The sequence below is a fragment of the Sceloporus occidentalis genome, unplaced genomic scaffold, assembly GCF_023333645.1.
Source record: "Sceloporus occidentalis isolate IW3139 unplaced genomic scaffold, rSceOcc1.0.p SCAF_8, whole genome shotgun sequence".
Lineage (NCBI taxonomy): Eukaryota > Metazoa > Chordata > Lepidosauria > Squamata > Phrynosomatidae > Sceloporus > Sceloporus occidentalis.
In genome coordinates, this window is record NW_028316988.1 from 18,018,786 (window position 1) to 18,040,000 (window position 21,215).

At 43.2% G+C, this 21,215-nt stretch overlaps 2 protein-coding genes across 3 annotated transcripts in view; both read right to left on the minus strand.

Moving 5' to 3' along the window:
- Positions 1 to 295: 295 nt before the first annotated feature.
- LOC149308082 (diphthine methyltransferase-like) lies at positions 296 to 8,386 on the minus strand. 2 transcript variants are annotated; one of them, XM_089535049.1, is made up of 10 exons: positions 8,369 to 8,386; positions 6,077 to 6,236; positions 5,700 to 5,839; positions 5,309 to 5,396; positions 4,628 to 4,722; positions 4,033 to 4,199; positions 3,303 to 3,375; positions 3,138 to 3,203; positions 2,714 to 2,886; positions 296 to 2,464 (listed from the first exon to the last, which is right to left on the minus strand). In XM_089535049.1, exons 2-10 carry the CDS (start codon positions 6,215 to 6,217, stop codon positions 2,019 to 2,021), a joined length of 1,389 nt encoding a protein of 462 aa, XP_089391175.1. In that variant the 5' UTR covers positions 6,218 to 6,236; positions 8,369 to 8,386; the 3' UTR covers positions 296 to 2,018. The 2 variants fall into 2 exon arrangements, with proteins under 2 accessions (XP_089391175.1, XP_089391174.1); XM_089535048.1 differs by lacking the exon at positions 8,369 to 8,386 and adding an exon at positions 7,810 to 8,032.
- A 5,834-nt stretch (positions 8,387 to 14,220) lies between these two features.
- The window catches only part of LOC149308083 (zinc finger MYND domain-containing protein 19), an 8,596-nt gene continuing 1,601 nt past the window's right edge, over positions 14,221 to 21,215 (minus strand). The window contains exons 2-6 of the mRNA XM_089535050.1: positions 19,180 to 19,239; positions 17,710 to 17,816; positions 16,891 to 17,031; positions 15,954 to 16,134; positions 14,221 to 14,851 (exon numbers count right to left, since the gene is read on the minus strand). Of these exons, the coding sequence (XP_089391176.1) occupies positions 14,708 to 14,851; positions 15,954 to 16,134; positions 16,891 to 17,031; positions 17,710 to 17,816; positions 19,180 to 19,239 (633 nt within the window). The 3' untranslated portion in view covers positions 14,221 to 14,707. The remainder of the gene's footprint in view (positions 14,852 to 15,953; positions 16,135 to 16,890; positions 17,032 to 17,709; positions 17,817 to 19,179; positions 19,240 to 21,215) is intronic.

Genomic DNA, 21,215 nt, shown 5'->3' on the forward strand with positions numbered 1-21,215 from the left:
TTATGCTGTGTGACACTGTATGCATGTACACCTTCAAGTAGCCTAATGGTGACTCCATGGATTTCATAGGGTTATCTTAGGCATGTTCCTCCAACTATAATACAGCCCTACTGCACCTGGTATTTATTGGTGGTCTCCCATTGAAGTGCTAGCCAGGGTGGATCCTGCTTAGCTTTCAAGGGTACACAGCACTGCTAATGTAACTTTTCATGCACACAGTAACTCAAGTCCCCTGCCCAAAGGAAAAGTGAAATACTGTACAGAAGTTGTAAGCAAAGACAGTTATCATTCATGCTTTAGAAAGGTCAAAATGTTTTTAATGAAAGATCTTTACCATACTAATGTGCACATTTGTACATAAATGCCCTCCAAGGTGGCACTGTAGAGTCTCAAAACTACAAATCTTGCCTTTCAGGAAGGACTTCTGCAGCACTGAGGAATTTGCACCTGGGTTTCAGGAACGTATCCTCGCTATGAATACTGACAGTTGCTGGTGTTCTTTATTCAGTGATATAAAAGAGACATAACAATGAAAATCCAAACTGCTCAGGAGCAGCACATTAAAAGGAATCCCAGACCTATAGAGGCTGGGACTCTACCTTTCCTCAAAAAGAGTCAGACTATGACACTATCCACGTATTTTGATTCTTTCCTCACCTTCAAGCGTTTGCTTAGAATCAGGGAATCCAGCCATTAAGTGGCTTGTGAACAACGAAGCAAATCGTAAGCCACATGCCTAACTTACTTGAAGCTGGTGTTTGAAGAAAGGTATCTACAAAAAAGCTGAGTTCCCAACAGAAGTGGGACTGGTCATACAGTTGGTCTTCCTTGCTGGAACAGACTGGTTTAGAAAGGCCAAAAAAGGAATAAAAAGGTTTATATCAGAGATGAAGGAATTATTGTGGAATAAAAAAATCTTAGCCAGTCTTGTTTCTGCAGCAAGGAAGAGCAGGCAAGGGGAAGAGGAAAGCATCAGCTCAGCAATGCATCCCTGAAGTACCTGAGTGGTTTCCAAAGTGGCCATCAGGAGTAAAGCAAGTTTCAAAGTGGCCATCAGGAGTAAAGCCAGCTTCCAATGGCTGCGGCCCAGGCAACGGGCGTGTGGAGGTCTGAGGCGGAGGCGGCCAGCCGGATAACATCAGAGGGCCAGGGGCCAGGCTCAAACCCGGCTAGGAATGGGGCAGAGTGTTGGTACCAAGAATGCCTGCAGTTGCAATGTCAGTGTTACATTCTTAAGGAAACTTATGCAAGAAACACCCAATTCTCACAAGAATTGCTTAACGCTCAGCATCATCTCATCCGTCTGTTAGAGATCTCAGGAAACGGGTCCCATCTCCCTACACCAGCCGCCCAGCTACCTAGGCCAACAGAAAGGGTTGTCTTTCTGCTGCCAGGAGAGAGTTAGACATTGTCAGTTTTTTGCTATTTATTGCTATTATGATTTGTTGTTATTTTTTGTTATTGTTATTTGCTATGTATTCTGGGGATTAATTTTGAATTGTATTGATTTGATCTGTTAATTGTTATGCAGTTTTTATTATTGTTATTTGCTATGCATTCTTCTTGCTGTTATTGTAATTTGCTATGTTATTTTTATTCTATTGTTATTGTGATGTATTTTTCTTACTGCTCTTCATGATTGGGTGGGATATAAATAAATAATGTATTTATTATTTATTATTATTTAGTGGAAATGAAATTATTAATTAAAAGGCAGCAGAGCAGCTAAAATGTAGTAATTATAATCTGTAAGACATAAAGAAAGCCAAAAAGCAAGAAGAGGGGAAAATCTACCCAAATACCCTTAGTACTTTCTCAAATTCTGAATAAAAGTTCACACTTTGAATATACACGCCAACAAAAAAGAGGAATAAAGCTGGAAACCTGGCTTAGGAATTAATTTCGACCTGGGATGGCCCCAACGCCACTCAGCACCTACCTTTCCCTCCAGTGCTTAAAAGGTCTGCCAAGAAGAAAGGCTGATAAAGTGGCAACCTAAATCAATACTGATGGTACGTTCAGGACAATGGGGTAGCAGCCTGGCTAGTTTGCCATTTCCACACATGTAGGGCACTGTCGTAAAAGGAACATGTGGCCAGAAGGCTGGTCTCTTTGTGGGCTTTATGTGACCCAGTTTCGCCACACGCTTTGGTGCCTGAACCTTTCCCGTCAACACTTGATCCTTCCAGGTTGCTGCTTCCTTCTGCTTGGACTGAGGACACCGGTGAACGATCCTCCTCATCTAGCAGCACATCAAAAGTGGCGGTGGGGGATTCGTAAACTATCTTGAGGTTCTGTACTTTAAGATCCACAGTTCCATCGCCTTGATCCATATGAACTACCGGCATTGCTGTAGACAGCACCGAGGGATCCTTCAAGAACAGTCTTGACCAGTCTGCTCCATAGGCCAAGGAGTTGTGCAAGGTGTAGGATGAAAGAACAGCGCATTTCTCTTTGTTCTCCACTAATAGGCAGAAAGTAGATAGATAACCTAATTAGTGATAACTCTTACAACAATGGCAGCAATATTTCAGTTTTAAACCACCTTTCCACAGTGCTATTGTATTAAAGTAACATTGTAAAACTTACAATTTACAATTGTAAACTTAATTTGTTTATATACCCAGCTTAATAGAAACATACATCTCCTTATGGCCATAAGGGGATGACTTCTCACACCTTCTATGCTAACTCCAAAGGTCAAAACACTCACCCATAATGCCTTGGCAATCAAGGATTTTGAAGCCATTGTCCATGCAGGCTGCCAGCAGTAAATGCTTCTGTTTTGGATGCCATTTTAACCTCCAAACTCCGCCCTGCACATGGGTGTCTGTCAATGGCTGCTTCATATTCCGGGTGTCCCACAAAAGGACATGTTCATCATAGCTGGAAAAATAGGACATGCCTCAGGGATGTGCTACAGGTGGCTTTTCAAAGCTTTGTAACTTAGCAAACCCCTCCAAAACTGCCAAGGTTCCCAAAACAGTCTGTGGCCAACCTTCAACCTGAACCCCATTCTTTTTGAGACACTCAAAGTGCTGTCTATGGGATGCCACAGCTTCTGATCCATCGCCAAGTCGCCAGTCTCTCTAGCACTTGTCCATTGTGGATATAGAGGTGACATACAAGGAACTTACCTTCCTGTGGCCAGCAGATTCTCCTGGAGCGGGTGGCACTGGATACTGCACACACCCATTGAATGCCTGCAATGCAATATAAGTCAAAGATGAGACTTCCAGAAAGATCATCAGGCCTCACCAGTCTGAATTCTCTGAAGATCGTGCCAACAGGCTAATATTTACCCCTCACTATTGAAGATAGGAGCCCTTGGGCTACTTCGGGTGTCCCAGCCTCGTAACTTGCAGTCATCTCCCCCTGAAACAAACAGGACACTGGTGAAGCTAAGAGGCAGCTGTGTCTAGCACTATGCTTTTAACAGAAGGTTTCCAGGAACCAACTAACTGGACACTGGGAAACTAGATGCTGCATGAGATGGACCTTCAGCCTGTTCTACCTTGGCTCCTTTCCTTCCTATAAATTTGGATGGAGATGACTGTGACCTTAAGTCAGTCCAGAAAGCACATAAGTCAATCAAACAATGCCAGCGTAGTCTATTCATATATTTTGCAATGTATTTTATGAAAGTAAAATGGGACGTTTGCTCCTCTTTCTGATTTTCCCATAAGGGAAAAATGAGACAGATATGAAATAGGTGCTAAGGGGAATGGATGATAGTTTGGCTAAGAGGTTAGCCCTTCTTCTCTAAGCACTTAGCCCCTCCCAAATATCAATTCACTTTTTGTCATGGTCTTAAGAATAAACAATGATCAAGGACAAAAACTAGGTATTTTATTTTATTTTTTAAAAAAGAGGAAGGTGAGAAGTTGAGTTCAAGAAATCTGATTGAACTGCTGTTGCGTACTTCAGGCACCATGGACAAATTAAAGATACCTGTCACCAGAAAAGGGGCTGTCACCAATGGTAATTCTAAAACGGGGACCCACAATATCCACTAGAGATCTAAATACAGACCTGAATACATAATACTTGTATTCCAGTAGTTAAATGCAGCAATCCAGGCCTCAAAGTCATGTGCCTTCCATTGTTCCAAGATGTGTACAGATGGAGCAGATTCGTCAATGGACAGCAAGCTCAGCCTCCCTTTGGAATCACTGCTGACCAGTTGTAGAGGGCGGCCTCTGCAAGAAGTAATAGCAAATAGTAAGGACACATGGCTCTCTTTGTGATGTCTGCTTACATATGGGAGAAAATCTCAGTCTTGTGTTGCTCAGTGAAAAAGCACAGAAGAGGCAGAATAGAGGACTGGCAATACATGTGATCATACAAATTAGTCCTGGACCTTGTACGTTGGGTGCACCACTGCCATCCCCATAAGCACATAAAACATAAACTCAACGGATATGTGTACAAGCTACCAAAACACATCAAGGCTGTTGATGTCCTCAGACAACAACTGGAATGGGCTGCCAGACACAAAGTTGCAGCAGGGATGGAATATCACAAGTCCATGGAAGCCTCATGGACATTTGTTCAGCTCCTGAAATACAGCAGGATCAATAAGTCCCCACCCACCATGCCAATGTCCAGCTTTCTGGCATCTGCTCACCGTTGCTCCCGTCCTGTCGACCAGTCCAGAGACAAAGCAAGGCATTCATCTCCCAGGTTAACACTGCACAGCGTTTCCAGTCTGCAGCTCTTTTTCTACTGAAGAGAAAAGAAAACTGATCAAAGTCAGACAGACTCAAGGAGGAATATCTGATTTAGCATCGGTTAAAAAGCCCAGCTGGGTGTCTATAAAAGTTTTATGAAAGAATATTTGTGACCACCATGATTAAGAAAGTATGTTTTCTTCAATAATACACACACACTGAACACATTTGGTCTTATTTCTATGTAGACATTAGAATATTACACTGAGTATTACTAAGGACACTAGTCATACACTAGTTCCCATGCATAAGAAAGGACTTTTCTTTTTTGCACCCTTACATCATTTTTGTAGCCATCTTTTCACCAACCAACTTTTGTATTTCTATTCCTCTCTTTCTTTTCCTAGTAGACACCTCTCCAGTTATTCCGGGGTTTAAAGACTTTGTTCCCAGAGAATGCCAAATGATTTCATGTTTGGATCAGGAGAATTCACCCCATCCAACCATTTTACTTTTCCTAGCAGGAAAATGCACCCAAGCTAAAACTCAGTGGCCACACAGAGACAATTTGTTAAGCTTCCTCCACTTTGTAAACATAAATGCTTTGAATGTCTATGGCTCACTACTTGTCCACATACCTCACGTCCTATCAAGCGGGAGAGCTCCACTGCTCCCTTGGCATTTGCAATGCCTAGAACAGGATGCTCTGCAATAGGAGCATGGCACCTTGAAAAGGAATAGATAAAAGAGTTCAGTAGAAGCCCAAGAGAACCCCTGAACACTTTCTTTAGGAAGGGAAAGGGGTGGGTGGGATGACTGGGGTTAATTCACTTAAGCATTATATACGATGATAGGAATTTTGTGTTGGTTGCACTGGATTATGATAGCTTCCAATCTAAGCCACTCCAAAATTGGGGCTTAATTAACATTTGCTAATCAAGTAGGTCCTAAAAACCTGTAATTCTACAACTTTACTGCAGAACATACAGAAAAAAACATTTAGGTGTCAGCATCTGCTTCCAGCACTACCATTTAATGTCCAGTATAGCAGCCATTTCCAGCCTTTGGACCTCAGTCAATGGTGTGAAAGGTTGTTCTTCAAAGTAGTAGACATATAGGCGGCCCAGACGCACATGAGGCTCATTGTTTTCATCAGGGCTTTCACCAGGCTGCAACAGGAAGCAGAATTAAAAACTATAACTGGAGTAATTGTTTCATTTTACCCAATCTGAGATTTGTAGTTTTGTGAGAAATATAGCAGCCTCTGTCAGAGAGCTCTAGCGCCACAACTAACTACAAAACTGAGGGTCCCATAGCAATGAGCCATGGCAGTTAAAGTGGTGTCAAACTGCATTCTTTCTGCAGTTCAAATGCAGCCTGAATCTCTTGGAAGAGCTTCCACTTACCTTGCTGGAAGGTTTCTTCAGCTGGTAGGTGCCACATGCAAGGATGCTGTGCCAGCCATCCACAGGGCACCATTCCACAGCATCAGCACTGTATTCTGTGTTGACCACCTGCAGGGTCTGAGTCTTGCACTGCACAGCCATGTCAGAGCATTTTCTTGGTCTAGAAGGAAGAAAGGCAAGCAGAGGAATGAAAGGGTTAATAAGCGCCTGAAATTATGAATTAAGAAAGAACACTCACAATGCACTAGCAATTTAGTTTTAGGAATGGGTAAAGGATGTCCCAAGACTGTTTCTGTGACCCTCAACTCTTCCATACCTCCCTGTTTCTGGCTAAAAAAAAGAAGTGAATAAATTAGTTTTTTGTGGGTTTATTGGGCTATGTGGCCATGGCCTAGAAGGGTTTCTTCCTGACATTTCGCCAGCATCTGTGGCTTTGGCATCTTCAGGGAATGCATTCTCCGAAGATGCCAAAGCTACAAATGCTGGCGAAACGTCAGGAAGAAACCCTTCTAGAGCATGGCCACATAGCCCCAAAACCCCACAAAAACCAATTAAAGACATCTCTCTTTGAAAACACCTACCTTCATTTTGACAGGCATCCCACACCAAGCGCACAAAAAGCCCCATGCAGAGACACACACACACAACTGTGGCTCGAAATAGTGTACATAAGCTGCTCTCCTTAATCTCCCCAAGCAAGCATACCTACCAACCGACACACAACGCAGGGAAGGCGTGAAGGAGTGATCTTTTCCCCTCTTAAAATCCATGCTTGGATGTGGGGAAAGGGCAAATAAAAAAGCCACTATCCTTTAGACCTGAGAGAACACCTTTCTAGGGATCTGCAGGTCTTCCAGTGCAACTCTGTTGTCACTATCTGCCAGAGGTTGAGCATAGAAACATCCTGGAGGACCTACAAATGCCTGGAGAAGTGTTCTCTCTAGGAACCTCTAGGTCCTCCAGCACAACTCTATGGTCAACTTCTGGCAGAGTTGCACTGGAAAACAGTGCATCTAGTCCAGTTTGAATCCCCGCTTAGCCCTGAAACCTTGGGCAAGTCACACTCTCTCAGCCCCAGAGGAATGCCATGGCAAGCTCCCCTTTGGAGAAACCTTGCCAAGAAAACCCCAGGATAGGTGTGCCTTAGGGCTGCCATAAGTCAGAAACAACTCAAAGGCGCACAACCACAGCAGACTTTAAAAAGTACTGTGGCAGCTCCATGCTACGCAGGTCTGGCTCTTGTGACTTTGGCACCGCTTTAACTTGCTGCCTGGCTCTCTTGCTATGGAATTCTGGGAGTTGGAGTTTCAGTGCTGGTGCTTCACAAAACTACAAATCCCAGGGTTTTCTAAGATGGAGCCATGGCATTTGGCAAGGTCCAAATCCAGACTCACCATGTCAACCCGTTTTGGGTGACCCTAATAGGGAAGCCACACAAGTCTCTCAGCCTCAGAGGAAGGCCATGGCAAACCCCTCTGGGAAGAAACCTTGCCAGGAAAACCCCATGATGGTTCTCCCTCAGGATCAATGGAAACCCAGTCTAAGCCACACTCTCTCAGCCTCAGAGGCTATGGCAAACCACACTTTGAAGAAACCTTGCCAAGAAACAAAAACACAATAATAGGGTCGCCATAAGCACACAATAGTAATAACAACACCAAGACCAAGAACTTGAAAGAAACCAGTCTCTGCAAATGGAGCCAGGCTGCCTCTGAGGCCTCCATGATGCTAACCTCGTTCCTTTCCAGGCCTCTGAGGGGGAAAAGGAGGAGCCCCCAGGAAGGCCAAGGCCTGCTCCTTCCCCTCACGGCTCCCTGAGGAGAAACGGAGCCGCCATGGCTCCTTCCTTCCTTCCAGCTCCTCCCTTCCATTCCCTCCCACTTCAGGGGCCGCCATCTTGGCGCCCCGCCTCCTCCTTTCCATCAAGCCATGCTCCAAGTGGAATGCATGCCTCGGAGGACGTGTCCGGGGGAAAGGAGGACGCCTGGCTCGCCCCCTTCCTGGCCAGGACTTGGGCTTTGGGGCTAGAGCTGGAAGAGAGAGAGCCCAAGGCAAGGGCCATGCAGCAACTCTCAATCCTTTGCCAGGGACTGACCCACCCTCTGTGCCAATGTCCAGGGGGCCTGGGCGGCTCCAGAGCCCCGAGCTGGACACTTCCCATCATCCCCAGGCGACGCAGAACTAGACTTGGGGATGAAATTCCTATCATCCTCTGGCCCTCAGGGGCGGGCCGGCCATGTTTTCCCAGGGGGTGATGATGGGAATTGCAGTCCAAAAGCCATGCCTAGGGACCTTGCAGTCCTTGTCAAGCTCCTCAGGGTTCAGGGGGAGCAGCAGGCCTCTTGAACTGCAGGACCCATCATCCCCATTCCCAGGGTTGGTGACTTGAATGTCGATGCTAGGGGTCTTGGAGGACACTTCCCATCATCCTCATCACGCCCAGAATGTCGGGGAGGTTTCAAGGCCTCCATTCTCTGCCCTGGAGCCTTTCAAGAGGAGGGTCGGAGGACGCTTCCCATCATCCCCAGGTCATGCAGAGGCCCTCCTTGGCCCCTCCCTTGAGCTCCTTTCTGGAAATGCCCAGCATCCTGGAGCCCTCCGGGGGATGATGGGAAATATAGTCCAAAGCCAAGAAGGCTGCATCGCGAAGGGCGCCAGGAGCAGCGAACCCATCATCCTTCTTCTCTCTGGTCCTGCAGCAGAAGCAGAGGGAAGGGTCCTTTAAAGATATAGACATATATAGATATAAAGGAATTGTATGTTTAATAGGCTTTGCTGCCCAATGGGCCTCTAAGGGCAGCCCTGGGAGGAGGAAGGGATCTCTGGAGCTGGGTCTAATCCTGGCTCCATCTCTGGCTCCATCCAGACTGGCTGCAGTGCTCTAGAGTAGCCACGAGAGGGCGCCCTTTCCCCCTCATGAAAATGAAAGTAGTAGGCCTCAAAAGGAAGAGGCCTCAGGGCTTCGAGGAGAAGCTGAACCCAATAAATAGTTGTTGTTGTTGTTGTTTATTGTGTGCCTTATTTTGCTCTTTGTGGCCGCCCTAAGTTTTGGGCAGTTTTTTTAGCAAGAGAGGGGCTGCAAAAACCGTTTTTAACCCCGCTCTCTTTTTCTGTCTCTTCGCTATGGAATTCTGGGAGTTGGAGTTTGTTGGGCCCACGACAAACTCCAGCTCCCAGAATTCCATAGAAGAGAGACAGAAAAAAGTGTTAAAAACGGAGCCAAAACGGGTTATTAACGATGATAATAAAGGATTTTGAGGGCGTTTCTGGCTTATGGCGGCCGTATTATGGGGTTTTCCTTGGCAAGTTTCTTCAGAGGGTTCCTCTGAGGCTGAGAGAGTGTGACTTGAACTCAAGGGCCACACAGTGGGTTTCTATGGCTGAGTGGGGATTTGAACCCTGGTCTCCAGAGTCCAACACTCAGATCACTATATGTCACACTGGTTCCAACTTTATATATATATATAAATTATATATATTCAAAAAATTCAAAGCCAGTGTGGTGTGGTGAACTTGTGTGTTGGACTATGACTCTTGGGACCATATATATATGTGTGTGTGTGTATACTGTACACATATCTATATATACACACACACACATAATACACATATTTGTATACATAAATATATATACACACTATATATATATATATATATATATATGCATATTATATATATACACACACACATATATACATATACTCATACACACATATACACACATTATATATGTGTGTGTGGTATATATGCACATTATATATATACTGTATATACACACAGTATACACATACAAACATACACACACACACTGTATGTATGTATGTATACACACACATTTTATGTATATTTACACACACATATACACACAGCACACACACACCGAATATAGCTCCTGAGATGTTATCGAAATGGGTTTCAGGAGTTGAATTAAAAATGAATAAATAGGGTTTTGAGGGGTTTTCCCTGAACTACAGCTCCCATTATCCTTCAGCTAATGAGACTTAATGGGAATCAGAGTCCAGCAACAGGAGGCAGGGGATGAGGGTCCCCCATTTCTGGTTTGTTATAGAGACTATTGGTGGTGGCTTTCATAATCATAAGGTACAAAAGTTCTGGGTTTTGTAGTTTTGCAAGCCATCTCTGCCAGTGCTGGTGCTCCACAAAACTACAAATCCCAGGATTTTGCAGGACTGAGCCATGGCAGTTAAAGTGGTGTTGAGCTGCATTACTTCTGCAGTGTAGATGCACCTCTAGAGATGTGGCGTGCCTTCATCAAGTCATTTCTGACTTATGGCAACCCTATCTGGGCAGGGTTTGTTCAGAGGGGGATTTGCCTTTCTGAGACTATATGACTTGCCCAGTCACCCCAAGTGTGTTTCCATGGCTGAGAGGAGGATTTGAACCCCGGTCTCCAGCTTGTAGCTCAGGGAACCATTACGCCATGCTTGGAAGAAATGACCCAAAGGAAATGTTGTTCAATCTAGCAGGACTGGCCCAAGATATTACACTGCCTGGGGCAAAGATAATATCCCATTCCACATGCAAAAGCTGCTAACTATTGAATGTTTCTTCAACACAAGAATGGGACAGGCAGCTCAAAGGACTCACCTCAAAGGACAAGGCACCGCAAAACGGAGGGCACTACGAAATAAAAAGCTAAACACCTTCCCATAAATTTCAATGCATGCCTCTTCCATCATGCTCAAAAAAATGGAGGACGTTGTAAAATTCCTCCTGGACATAAAGTTGAAATGCCCTGGAAAAGGAGGACATCTGGTTGCCTAAATGCTTAGGGAGCGATGCTGCGTGGCAAACAGCTCTCCTCCAATGTTACTCCAGCCACATGAAGCATCCGCCTCACCCTAATAGTTGGGCTATTCTTGATCTCTGGTGCTACATGCCCTCAAGGCACCGGACCCCTCTAATCTCAGATTGGAAGCTAAACAGGGTCAGGCCTGGTTAATACAGTCGGTCTTCCGTATCCTCCGATTCAACTAGCCAAAGCTTGAAAATATGTTTTTAAAAATATAAATATCCCAAAGCAAACTTTGATTTTGCCATTTTAGATAAGGGGCTTCTTTATACTATGCTACTGTGTTTAATGGGACCTGACTATCTGCAGATGTTAGTAACCACAGGAGGGTCCTGCAGCCAAACCCCAGCAGATACCAAGGTCCCACTGTATTTGCATGAGAGGAATAGGAATAGCAGGCACTTAATGTTAAATTTCAGAGGGAGGCAAGAGCAAATGATCTCTGAGTGTCCCTTGGCTATGAAAACCCTATTAAATTAATAGGGTCACCATAAGCCTAGAGCAATGGACCCCAAAACTGTGCTCTTTAAGGGATTTTGGACACAGAATCCCAGACTATTGGTAACATGGCTAAAGGTTTAGGAAGCTGAAGTGCAAAATCTCTTAAAGGACACAGTTTGGGGACCACTGGTCTACAGGCAACTTGTAGCCATACATTTCTATTGGCTAGGTTTTCAGGGGAATAGGGCCATTTATTTAAGACATTCCTCCTCCTGGACCAGGGCAATGAACTGTGTATTACAGAGATTATTGTGACATTGCCTTTGATTGATGAAATTCATTCAAAAGCAGTTATTTGTACAGTTGGCCTTATTTGTCTCAACGGATCCAAGCATCCATGACTTGGAAATATTATTAAAATATATAAATCCCAAAAAGCAAATCTTGATTTTGCCATTTTATATAAGGGCCACCATGTTACTATGACACTGTATTTAATAGTACTTGAATATTCACAGATTTTAGTATCCACAGGGGGTCCTGGAACCAAATCCCAGCAGATACCAAGGCATAGCCATGTGGGTCAGGAATATCAATAGGCAAAGGGATCTTGTAGCAAAAGAAATTGTTGCATCCGTTTCGTAGAGCTGGTCTGCATCTGAGAAAGTAGACCAAGGTGCAAAACACACTGTAGAAATAATTCAGTTTGAGACTGCTTATACTGCCCTGGCTCTATGCTAGAGGACTCTGGAAACTAGTTTTGTGATACATTTTGCCTTCTCTGTCAGAGCGCTTTGGTACCACAATAAACTACAATTGCCAAGACTCCCTGAGCCAGGGCAGTTGAAGCAGTCTCAAACTGGATTATTTCTGCAGTGTGTTTTGGACCCAAGTCTACGAAAGCTTATGCCACTTCTTTCACACAGTTAAGTCTCAAAGGTGCTACAAGATCCCTTTGCATACTGATAGCCCAGTAGTCGCTCTCCAGATTTAGCCAATATAACATTTAGTGCCTGCTTCTCCCATTCACACACCACAATTTTAAGGATACAAGCAAACCCAAGTAAAGCTATAAGCAAGAATGCAATAGTGGGTTTTTCTCGTCCCTTGTGAGAGCCGCCAGAGCAGGCAAAGCTTTGAAAATGTCATGACCCCCATAGATATGTATACCTATGCCACTATTTATTGGCTCAAGCAATAAAGTCACTTGTAAATACACATGAGGTGGGAGTACTTTGGTGTAAACTGCTTGGGAAGACAAGCTAATGCACATTTCCAGTTTGAAACAAAGAACCTGGTAAATGGGAGTGTGTGAGAGAATAAGAGGTGAGCACTAGAGGAAGGATGGATATATAACAACAGACAAGCACCTATTTGGGTCCCAGCAGCAGATTTCCTCAGGATTTGAAAACTGACATCTTCCTCAATTTCTTAAGAGTGAAGGCAGGCAAACCCCAGAATCTCATTTGATTCATGTATGCCAAAGTGAAAATCAAGGATTTCCTTTATTTTGTGAAGCAAGCACTGGAAAATAGGCTCAGGATGAACCCCTCTTATATAGAGAACTCTTGGCCACAGTCACCAGCGTCTAAATTACTATGCATGGTTCCTAGTCTGTAATCAGTTTTACATTACTATTACAGGCTAAGTTTCCCCGTACCCTCAAAGGAAATGGCCAAATTTAGTTACTATTTTGGCTTTGGCTTTATTGTACCTAGGTTAAAAGGCAAACGGAGATGCAGGGATTTCTATTGAAAAACAAACTGACTTTCCTGACTCAGTTCCAGATTAGGAGCAGATATGCATGCCTTGTAGTTGTGGCACAGCACAGCCTTCTTGCTTGGATGCAGGAAATTAGTCTGCCTTGGAGCAAACACAGAAGGAGCAACCTCCACCAGTCGCTTCATGACAGCGTAGGCTGCTAACATCAATCCAAAGTCCCTTAAATCTGAATGAGATTTGGAAAGGGAGGGCTCAAGTTGTCATACACAGCTTGAACTTTCCTTTTTAACTGAAAGCCCCACGAAGTTTTGAGTGCGCTTTCTCTTAACTCTCCATCTGCAAAATGAACGTTCCATATACCTAGTCTTGAAGGTTCACTTTTGCTATTGGCTTTAACAGTTGGCTGCGTTTTGCTGGCCCAGGGCGAGGACCACTAATTCTAGGTACTTTGGTCACCAAAAGCTAGTTTGTGTATCATTTTCTTTATTTAAAAAAAAAAACAACAACTTATATTTCCTACAGAACACACAAGCTTTGGAGCCCCAAGGCCACAAAGTAAAATTGTTTGGCCCCCCCAGATATTGTTGGACTTCCCCTCCCAGAAATCATAGCCACCATGGCAAATAATAAGGAACTGCAGGAGTTGTTTTCCAAGCCAGGTCTAAAGGTTTCCTATCCCTGGGAACAATGTCTTCCACTAACTTTGCAGACCTTACATCTCCAAGATGGTAGATATAAGGAAAGCATTCTTTCAGAGATTTTGACGTCAGAGGCTGAAGGAGGTAGTTATATCACACAGCCAAGCATCTGGAGCAGACTAAATTTAGTATTAGACATGGCAGTATGGACTGCCTTGGGATGGCCCCCTCCTCATTTTAAGTCACCCATCCATGTCCCATGCTTTTGTTCATGGAAGATCGCCAGCACTCTCATCCCTACTTTTCATGGTTCTTTAAGAAGCGGTGCAAAGATCATCAGAGACTAAGACAGCAACGATGGGTGCTGTGGCAGCCACTATAAATAAAGAGATTGCTAAGAAATTTGACAAGAGGTAGTTTAAATCTCAGCAGGTCAACTGTTTTGATCCCTTTGGAGGCAGTGGGGAAAGGTTGCACGGGGGAAGATAGGACAAATCAGCCACGCTGGCTCAAAGTAAAAAGGCAGCCAATCCATTCCAATCCTTTACTTGAAAACACAACTTCCATGCAGAGTTGTTCAGATTAACTGCTGATGTCTGAGCTAGCTCCCCTGGCCCTCTCCCAGCCACAGCGGGAGGAAAAGCTTTCGCTACAAGACAGTTATTTCAACCAACAATGTGTTCTCACCTGAACATTACAGTAAATGAGTCCTATATAAGAGAACTGCTAACAAAAAAGAAAACCCTGTACACAACTTTACAAACATATTAACATATAAATAACAGGAAGCTTCCGGCCAGGAGAGCTCCCACAGTAGTCTTTTTGCTTGAGACTAACACTGGAAGGGGAGAACCAGTCCCTTTCCTCAAGCATCACAGGGGTTGGTTTGTAATCTGTTTTTGTTTTTTCCTCGTTGTCAGTGCCTCTGGCTTCAAGTGAGCAGTCTGTGCAAAGCAGGCACCTCCCCTCACCCTCTGAGAAGGTGCCCCATGTGTGGCTAAGGCCTCGGTTAGCCGGTCATCGCTCTGGTCCAAGCTCTTGCTGGAAGACTCGCTTCTTCTCCCGACAGTGCTTCTTGTGAGCCGGCCAGTCTTTCTGCTGGCACTGCGAGCCACAGTACCGTGCGACCTGGCACCGCCCACAGATGTTAAATTCGCGTAACTGGAGAGAGGAGCACGGGACAAGAATCAGTATTCCCTTCCAGGGCCCTAGAGAAGCATCCCCCAAACAAGCCAAACAAAAGATCTAAGGTAGTGTCAGGAAATGGCCTCGGAGAATATGATACAACAGCCTTGCTGGAGCCAAGGAAGTCTGGTCAGCACCATCTAGGAATCTTACACATGCCACCTGATTCATCTTGGAAGGCAGGCAGGCCACAGGATACATATATGCAATGTATACGGCAATTCCCCAGAGGTGAAACCTCTCTTACAAAAGTTAAATACTATTTCAAAAGCTGCAATTCTTATTTATGACTATTTGCAAGCTGTTTTCTCCCACCCACAGTTTAATGTGCACATTTCTAATTCAGTTGGACATATTTCTGAGCAGATATATAAAGAATCGAGCTGTCCATTTCTTCCCATCATGGCCTATACTAATGCTTCAGAAACATAGGAAACTGCTTTATGTCATGTCAGACAATTGGTCCACATACTTCAGTATTCGTTAAGATGAACTGCAACCACTCTCTTAAGAGAAGACCCTTTCACCGCCCAACCTAGTGATGTTGATGGATTGGGACTCTGTGCAGTCAAAGTCAGTGGCTTATCACTGACTTGTGCTCTCTGGACTTATTTCTACTCTACCTTCAAACCTGTCTGCCAAATAAAAGATGTAGACTGAGGAGATCTAGTTTACAGAAATACCTTTTCAGGTGACTTATGTATACTCTATAGGTGCTGTTAATTCAACAACATTTAAACCACTCTATTCATTCTGGGCTGCCACCCCAGTCCTCCTCCCCCAACAGAAAAACAGTGAGCTAGGAAAGCAGATTTGAAGCAGCCTCTAGATTACACCAAGGGAAAGGATGAAGGCTTAATCTAAGAAGAACTGTTGCACGAAACCAATTGTACTTCACAGAATGGGGGAGAAAACCATTGGGAAATGTCTGAAGTTTGGTGGTCAATGGCCTAGACAATTATTTAGGTTAGACAGCACAGAGTAATTCCTTGCAAGGGAATGTTAAGAATTCAGTCTTAGAACCAGGAAAGAGAGGCAGGAGTCTTATCTATTATTTTGCTTCTGGTTTTGAACTCACCTGTTTCTCAATCATTGTGCAGGGAGGGTAGTGACATTCGTAGTATGTGCATGAGCTCTCCTCTTCTTCCACCACATCCCCGTTAGCATTGTAGTAGCGTGTTACATTCAGCACAGGAAACTGCTCTTCTATGGGGTCTGTGGGAAGCTGTTGTATCGCCAGCCAGTATAAGCTTTGTTCCCTTTCATAAAACAAACAGCAAATTAATGACTTGCTAACCAAATGATTAGATACTATTAACAAAAGTCAAAACACAACCCATATCAATACATGCTCATCCTTCACTGCTTTGCCTCAAGAAAGCTTTCACCGTATTCTGTTTATTTTTACTCAAAAAGTAACATGCTCAGTATCAACTGAGTATATAAACTGCATTGAATGCTTGTTGTTGAATGAGAGGTCTTGGTAGCTGTACAGTTTGCGGCCAGAATTTTAAAATTCTCCTTTTCTTCTTAACTCACTATGAATTTATTTAATCTATGGATCAGATACTGCTTTACTATAACTTCGGTATAAATAGGTTCCATACCCAAGACAAGGAAAAAACTCTCGCTACTTAGTGAACAAGATTTCTGTTAATAAGCACTCAGTTCACATGACAAAAGAAAGCCTTCACAGCGAGCCCAAGATAAACACACCTAAAAGTACAGCTACTATTTACTACCAGACAAGAAGTAGCAACCTCCACTTGTTCCACTCTTCCACTTCTGACTAGCTATCAAGAACCACACTCTGTGCCTTCAAACTCAAGTGTCTCTTGTTTAAGATCAGGACAAAGGGTCCACAGTCAGGTTAGTACCACTGTTTTCCTGATGCAAAGCCCATTAAAAAAAAAAAGACAGCCAAGGTAGTATGCTGAGTAACAAATCAAGATGCTGTCCAGTTTCTAGCTCCTTTCACTCCTCCCATGTGTAACTCTTCGTTAGTGAGGAATTACCTTTGTTTGCTAGAGATTTCTTCAGCTTTGGGTCTCCAGCCCCATGGAACCAATCTCAGATTATCCAGACGGTTGTCCACAGTCACTGCGTTGAGATGCACCACTTGAAAGCCTGGAGCAATGCCTCCCCGGTGTCTCTCCCTGGAAAAAACAATTAACAAACAAATCACTTGCAGGTTTTTGGCTCTCAAGGGTGTGTCTAGACATTTCTTGTCAGTCCAATAACTGCCTGTTTGATCTAACATAACGTAGGCTGCCAGTGAAGATAGAACTGTAGGAGATGCAAAATGCAGCTGCCTGGATTTCAGACAAGACATATCTCAGGAGCATATCCTGTTAGCTTAAAAGAGTTGAAGGGTATTGGCAATTTCCAGGCCCTGTTCGAGGTGCTGATCCTGAGTTCTCAAAGCTCTGCATAGCTTAGTAGCAAAGCCCAGGGGTTGGGAAAGTGTGACATGGCCCCAGTCTACAGACCCAGCAAGCCCCAATCACCATGGTCTTGGAGGAGGCAAGATTATTGCCAGCCAAATAGGGAGTTCCAAAACATCCATCTCTTTTAAATGGAGAGAGGCTGCATTTCCACATCTCTATTGTAGACAACAATGAGCAAAACAGACTTGATACAAAGCAGCTTTGTACATTTAAACAGTGGTTTTTAAAAGTCATAAAGCAGAAAAGGAGAACAGGGGATACAGAAGTGTAACACAGCTCTCACTTTATCTAAAAACATCACAGAATGTAGCTCTGAAAGGTATATACAGACACATTTCACCTGTCTGGAAACCTGTATTTCTGTTTCCTTTGCAAAGCAATACCTACCACAGTAACTCATGCAGCAGGCGTCCAAACCCCCTTCCTCGGTTTTTGTCAAAAGCAAAAGCAAATATTCTAGCACCATTTCCATCAGCATCAACCTCCATTCGAGCCTGGCCAAAGAAAAAGAGTACACCAGTTTATGTATTATTTAGACTGTTTTGTTGGCTTGCTTTAGACTTTTTTGTTTGCAACTCACAATGCTAACACAATAGCACCCAATTAAGCCTGAAGCCTAACAGAGAAATGTAATGTCCTATAAAAGGAAATACTAACAGAAACAACACAAAAATGTTCAGATAAAAGCCTAGTGAAATAATATGGTTTTAACATGTTACCTAAAGCAGTGGTTCTCAAAGCATTTTCGACTTCAGCTCCCAGAAGACACAGCCAGCTTGGCCAATGGTCAGAAATTATGGGACCTTGAAGTCCAAAATGTTTGATCCTCAAAAACAGTGTGAGAATCACTAACCTAAGCATCTGAATGACAGAAATTTCAGAGGCATGGCTGGGTTAGTCTGGAACATCAGTATGCAAAGGGATCTTGCAGCATCTTTGAGACTAACTGTGCAAATGAAGTTGTAGCATGAGTTTTTGTAGACTTGTTGCATTTGAGGAAGTAGGCCAATTCTACGAAAGTTCATGCCACAACTTCTTTCTCAAGGCTAGTCTCAAAGGTGCTGTGAGATCCCTTTGCGTATCTTTGCTCTAATAATATACATTATGGCCTAAATCCAACAGTTGGTCTCAAACAGAGTGGACCCATTCAATCAATTGTTAAACAGTAAGTCAACATATGTTAATCCAAGTGATTCAGCAGACCTAATATAGCTATTTAAGGGAGTTTATAGTATATATAGAATAGCTAACATGCCTCAAAAGATAAAGAGTCACTTATTTATGCTGAGAAGCAAAGATGGGACAAGAGGCAGGCAGTAGCTGAAAGCAGACAAAGTGAATCTAAAGCCTCAGTCTACTTTGATTTTTGCAAATGTTGCAGCTAAGGAAGTATACAACCTAAGTCTCCATCCCCAAAAGGGCCTGTCGCAAAATCATGTTCCTATAGATGCTGCTCCCTCACATCTTTCCTCTGCTTGCAGAGGGCAAGTATAGAGGGGCAAATTTGTTATTATTTGCCACAGAGCCTAGTTCAGTTTATAGCAACCTGATAAACAAGAGACTTCCAAATGCACCAGTCGTCAATTCTTCTCCTCTGGTCTTGCAAACTGAGGACCACAGCTTCTTTGGTTGAATTAGTGCACTTGAAAACTAGCTCAGGCACAACTACTTAAACGAGAAAAGGATGGGAACTGCAAAGGTTTTGCTGCACTGCAAATCCCAGCCGCCCTTAACCAATATAGCTATAGGGATGCTTGGAATTACAATCCAGCAATATTTGGAAGGCCACATGATACTGAAGCAATAAGCATACTAACAGGCCATTAATGTAAGAGGAAAAAGGGCTGGGACTCTTACCTCAAAAGAATAACTCTCCACAAGTGGAATGTCTTGCTCATCTATCAAGGTGTACTTTGTCTGAAATCAGAAAGGTTATCAACAGTGAAGCATAGACTAACAAAACAATTGCTAAAAGAGACAGAGAGAGAAGTCTGTTACATATTAAAGGATGCAATTTTGGATATAGGGGAGGTTGCATACGTTATGACCATAAAGTTAACTAAAAAGTAGCTCAGGCCCCATACAGACAGGCCAAAATAAAGCTGCTTATGGACACTTTGGAGGTATGCTATTTAAATGAGGCATGCATCCTAAGAGTCCGGAAGCCAGGCCAAAGCCATGCTCCAGTCCTAAAGACCAGAGCGCAGCTTTGGTGCAGCTTCTGGACTCTTAGGACACATGCATCATTTAAACAGCGTACCTCCAAAGTGGCCCGAAGCAGCTTTATTTTGGCCTGTCTATATGGGGCCTCAGTTATCTATCCTTGATACATGTCCTTAACCCAAATATGTTGTATTAAGGATGGATAACTCCATGATAGGCTCATCTTAAGAAACAACTTGAAGGCACAGAACATCAAGTATGTAAGATCACACTTTTTGGGGCCATATAATGCATGACACCATTAGCAATAAAGCGTATCACAACGCACACTAACTTTAATTTGGCATAAGGAACAAGAACCCCTTATTGGATGATACTGGATAGGAGGTTACCTTAGACCCATTTGTCTATATAGCCCAGGATTATCTACTCAGAGAGCCACACAGAGGAAGAGAGGCTTTCGCATCCATCGCCGGAGTGGCCCTTGCCACTTGAAATGCCAGGAAATGAAAGTGGAAACGTCTGCATGCAAAGCATGCTCTCTGCCACTGAACTATGGACCCTTCTCCCGAAATGGGAATACAAAAGCCCAACCCTTTTGCCAATGTATGAAGTACAAACGACACAGAAGAGGGTTTAAAATCAATAAAAATAAACAAACCATCCCATTTAAGAAAAATTTGGGGGAGAAAATAGCTATTATCACACTTTAGTTCTTTTCTAATTGCTATAGAATTCCTATAGGATTTTATAGTGTGTTTTAGTGTTATTTTGAAATGGCCCAAGGGCTCATCCATAAACATTTCTTCTCCTATTATCCTTTTCCCCCTCGCTATATCAAGACTAACCCTCCCTCACCATCTCTTCTTGTCAAATACAGATGGTCCTCAATATCCCACATATTAAACCACCCACAATTTGGCAATATTATATATGTGTGTGTCACGAAACCCACAAGTCACACTCTCTCAGCCTCAGGGGATGGCCATGGCAAAACTCCTCTGAACAAATCTTGCCAACAAAACCCCATTATAGGTCCCCCTTAGGGTCACTGCAAGTCAGAAATGACTTGAAGGTGCACAACTCTCTCTCTCTCTATATATATATATATATATATTCACACACACACATTTATATATATGCATTGCTAAAAATCCTAAAAGCAAACCATGATTCTGCCAATTTTCTTTTAAATAAGGGGCACCATTTTATGAACCCAGAGGAAATCCTGCCAATAAAGCCCAGGACAGGGTTGCCATGCGTCAGAAATGCCTTGAAGACACACAACCATATATATATATATATATATATGCACACACACATTCTCAAGCTCAACCACACACACATATATAGACACACATATGCATACACACACACTCATATACATTTACACACATATATTGTATATACATATATATATATATATATATATATATACACACATATACATATACACACACATATATATCCACACACATTTACACACATACATATATAGATACACACACACACACATATATATACACATTTACACACTGTATATACATATATATACATACACACACACATATTTACACACACATATATACATACACACACATATATATACACATTTACACACTGTATATACATATATATACATACACACACACATATTTACACACACATATATACACACACACACATATATATACACATTTACACACTGTATATACATATATATACATACA

Coding starts and splice junctions, on each gene's coding strand:
- LOC149308082 (XM_089535049.1), bottom strand. CDS start 6,217: ATGGCTGTGCAGTGCAAGACTCAGACCCTGCAGGTGGTCAACACAGAA. Junction 5,840..6,076: donor TGAAGAAACCTTCCAGCAAG/GTAAGTGGAAGC, acceptor TTCCTGTTGCAG/CCTGGTGAAAGCCCTGATGA. Junction 5,397..5,699: donor GCTATACTGGACATTAAATG/GTAGTGCTGGAA, acceptor TTCCTTTTCAAG/GTGCCATGCTCCTATTGCAG.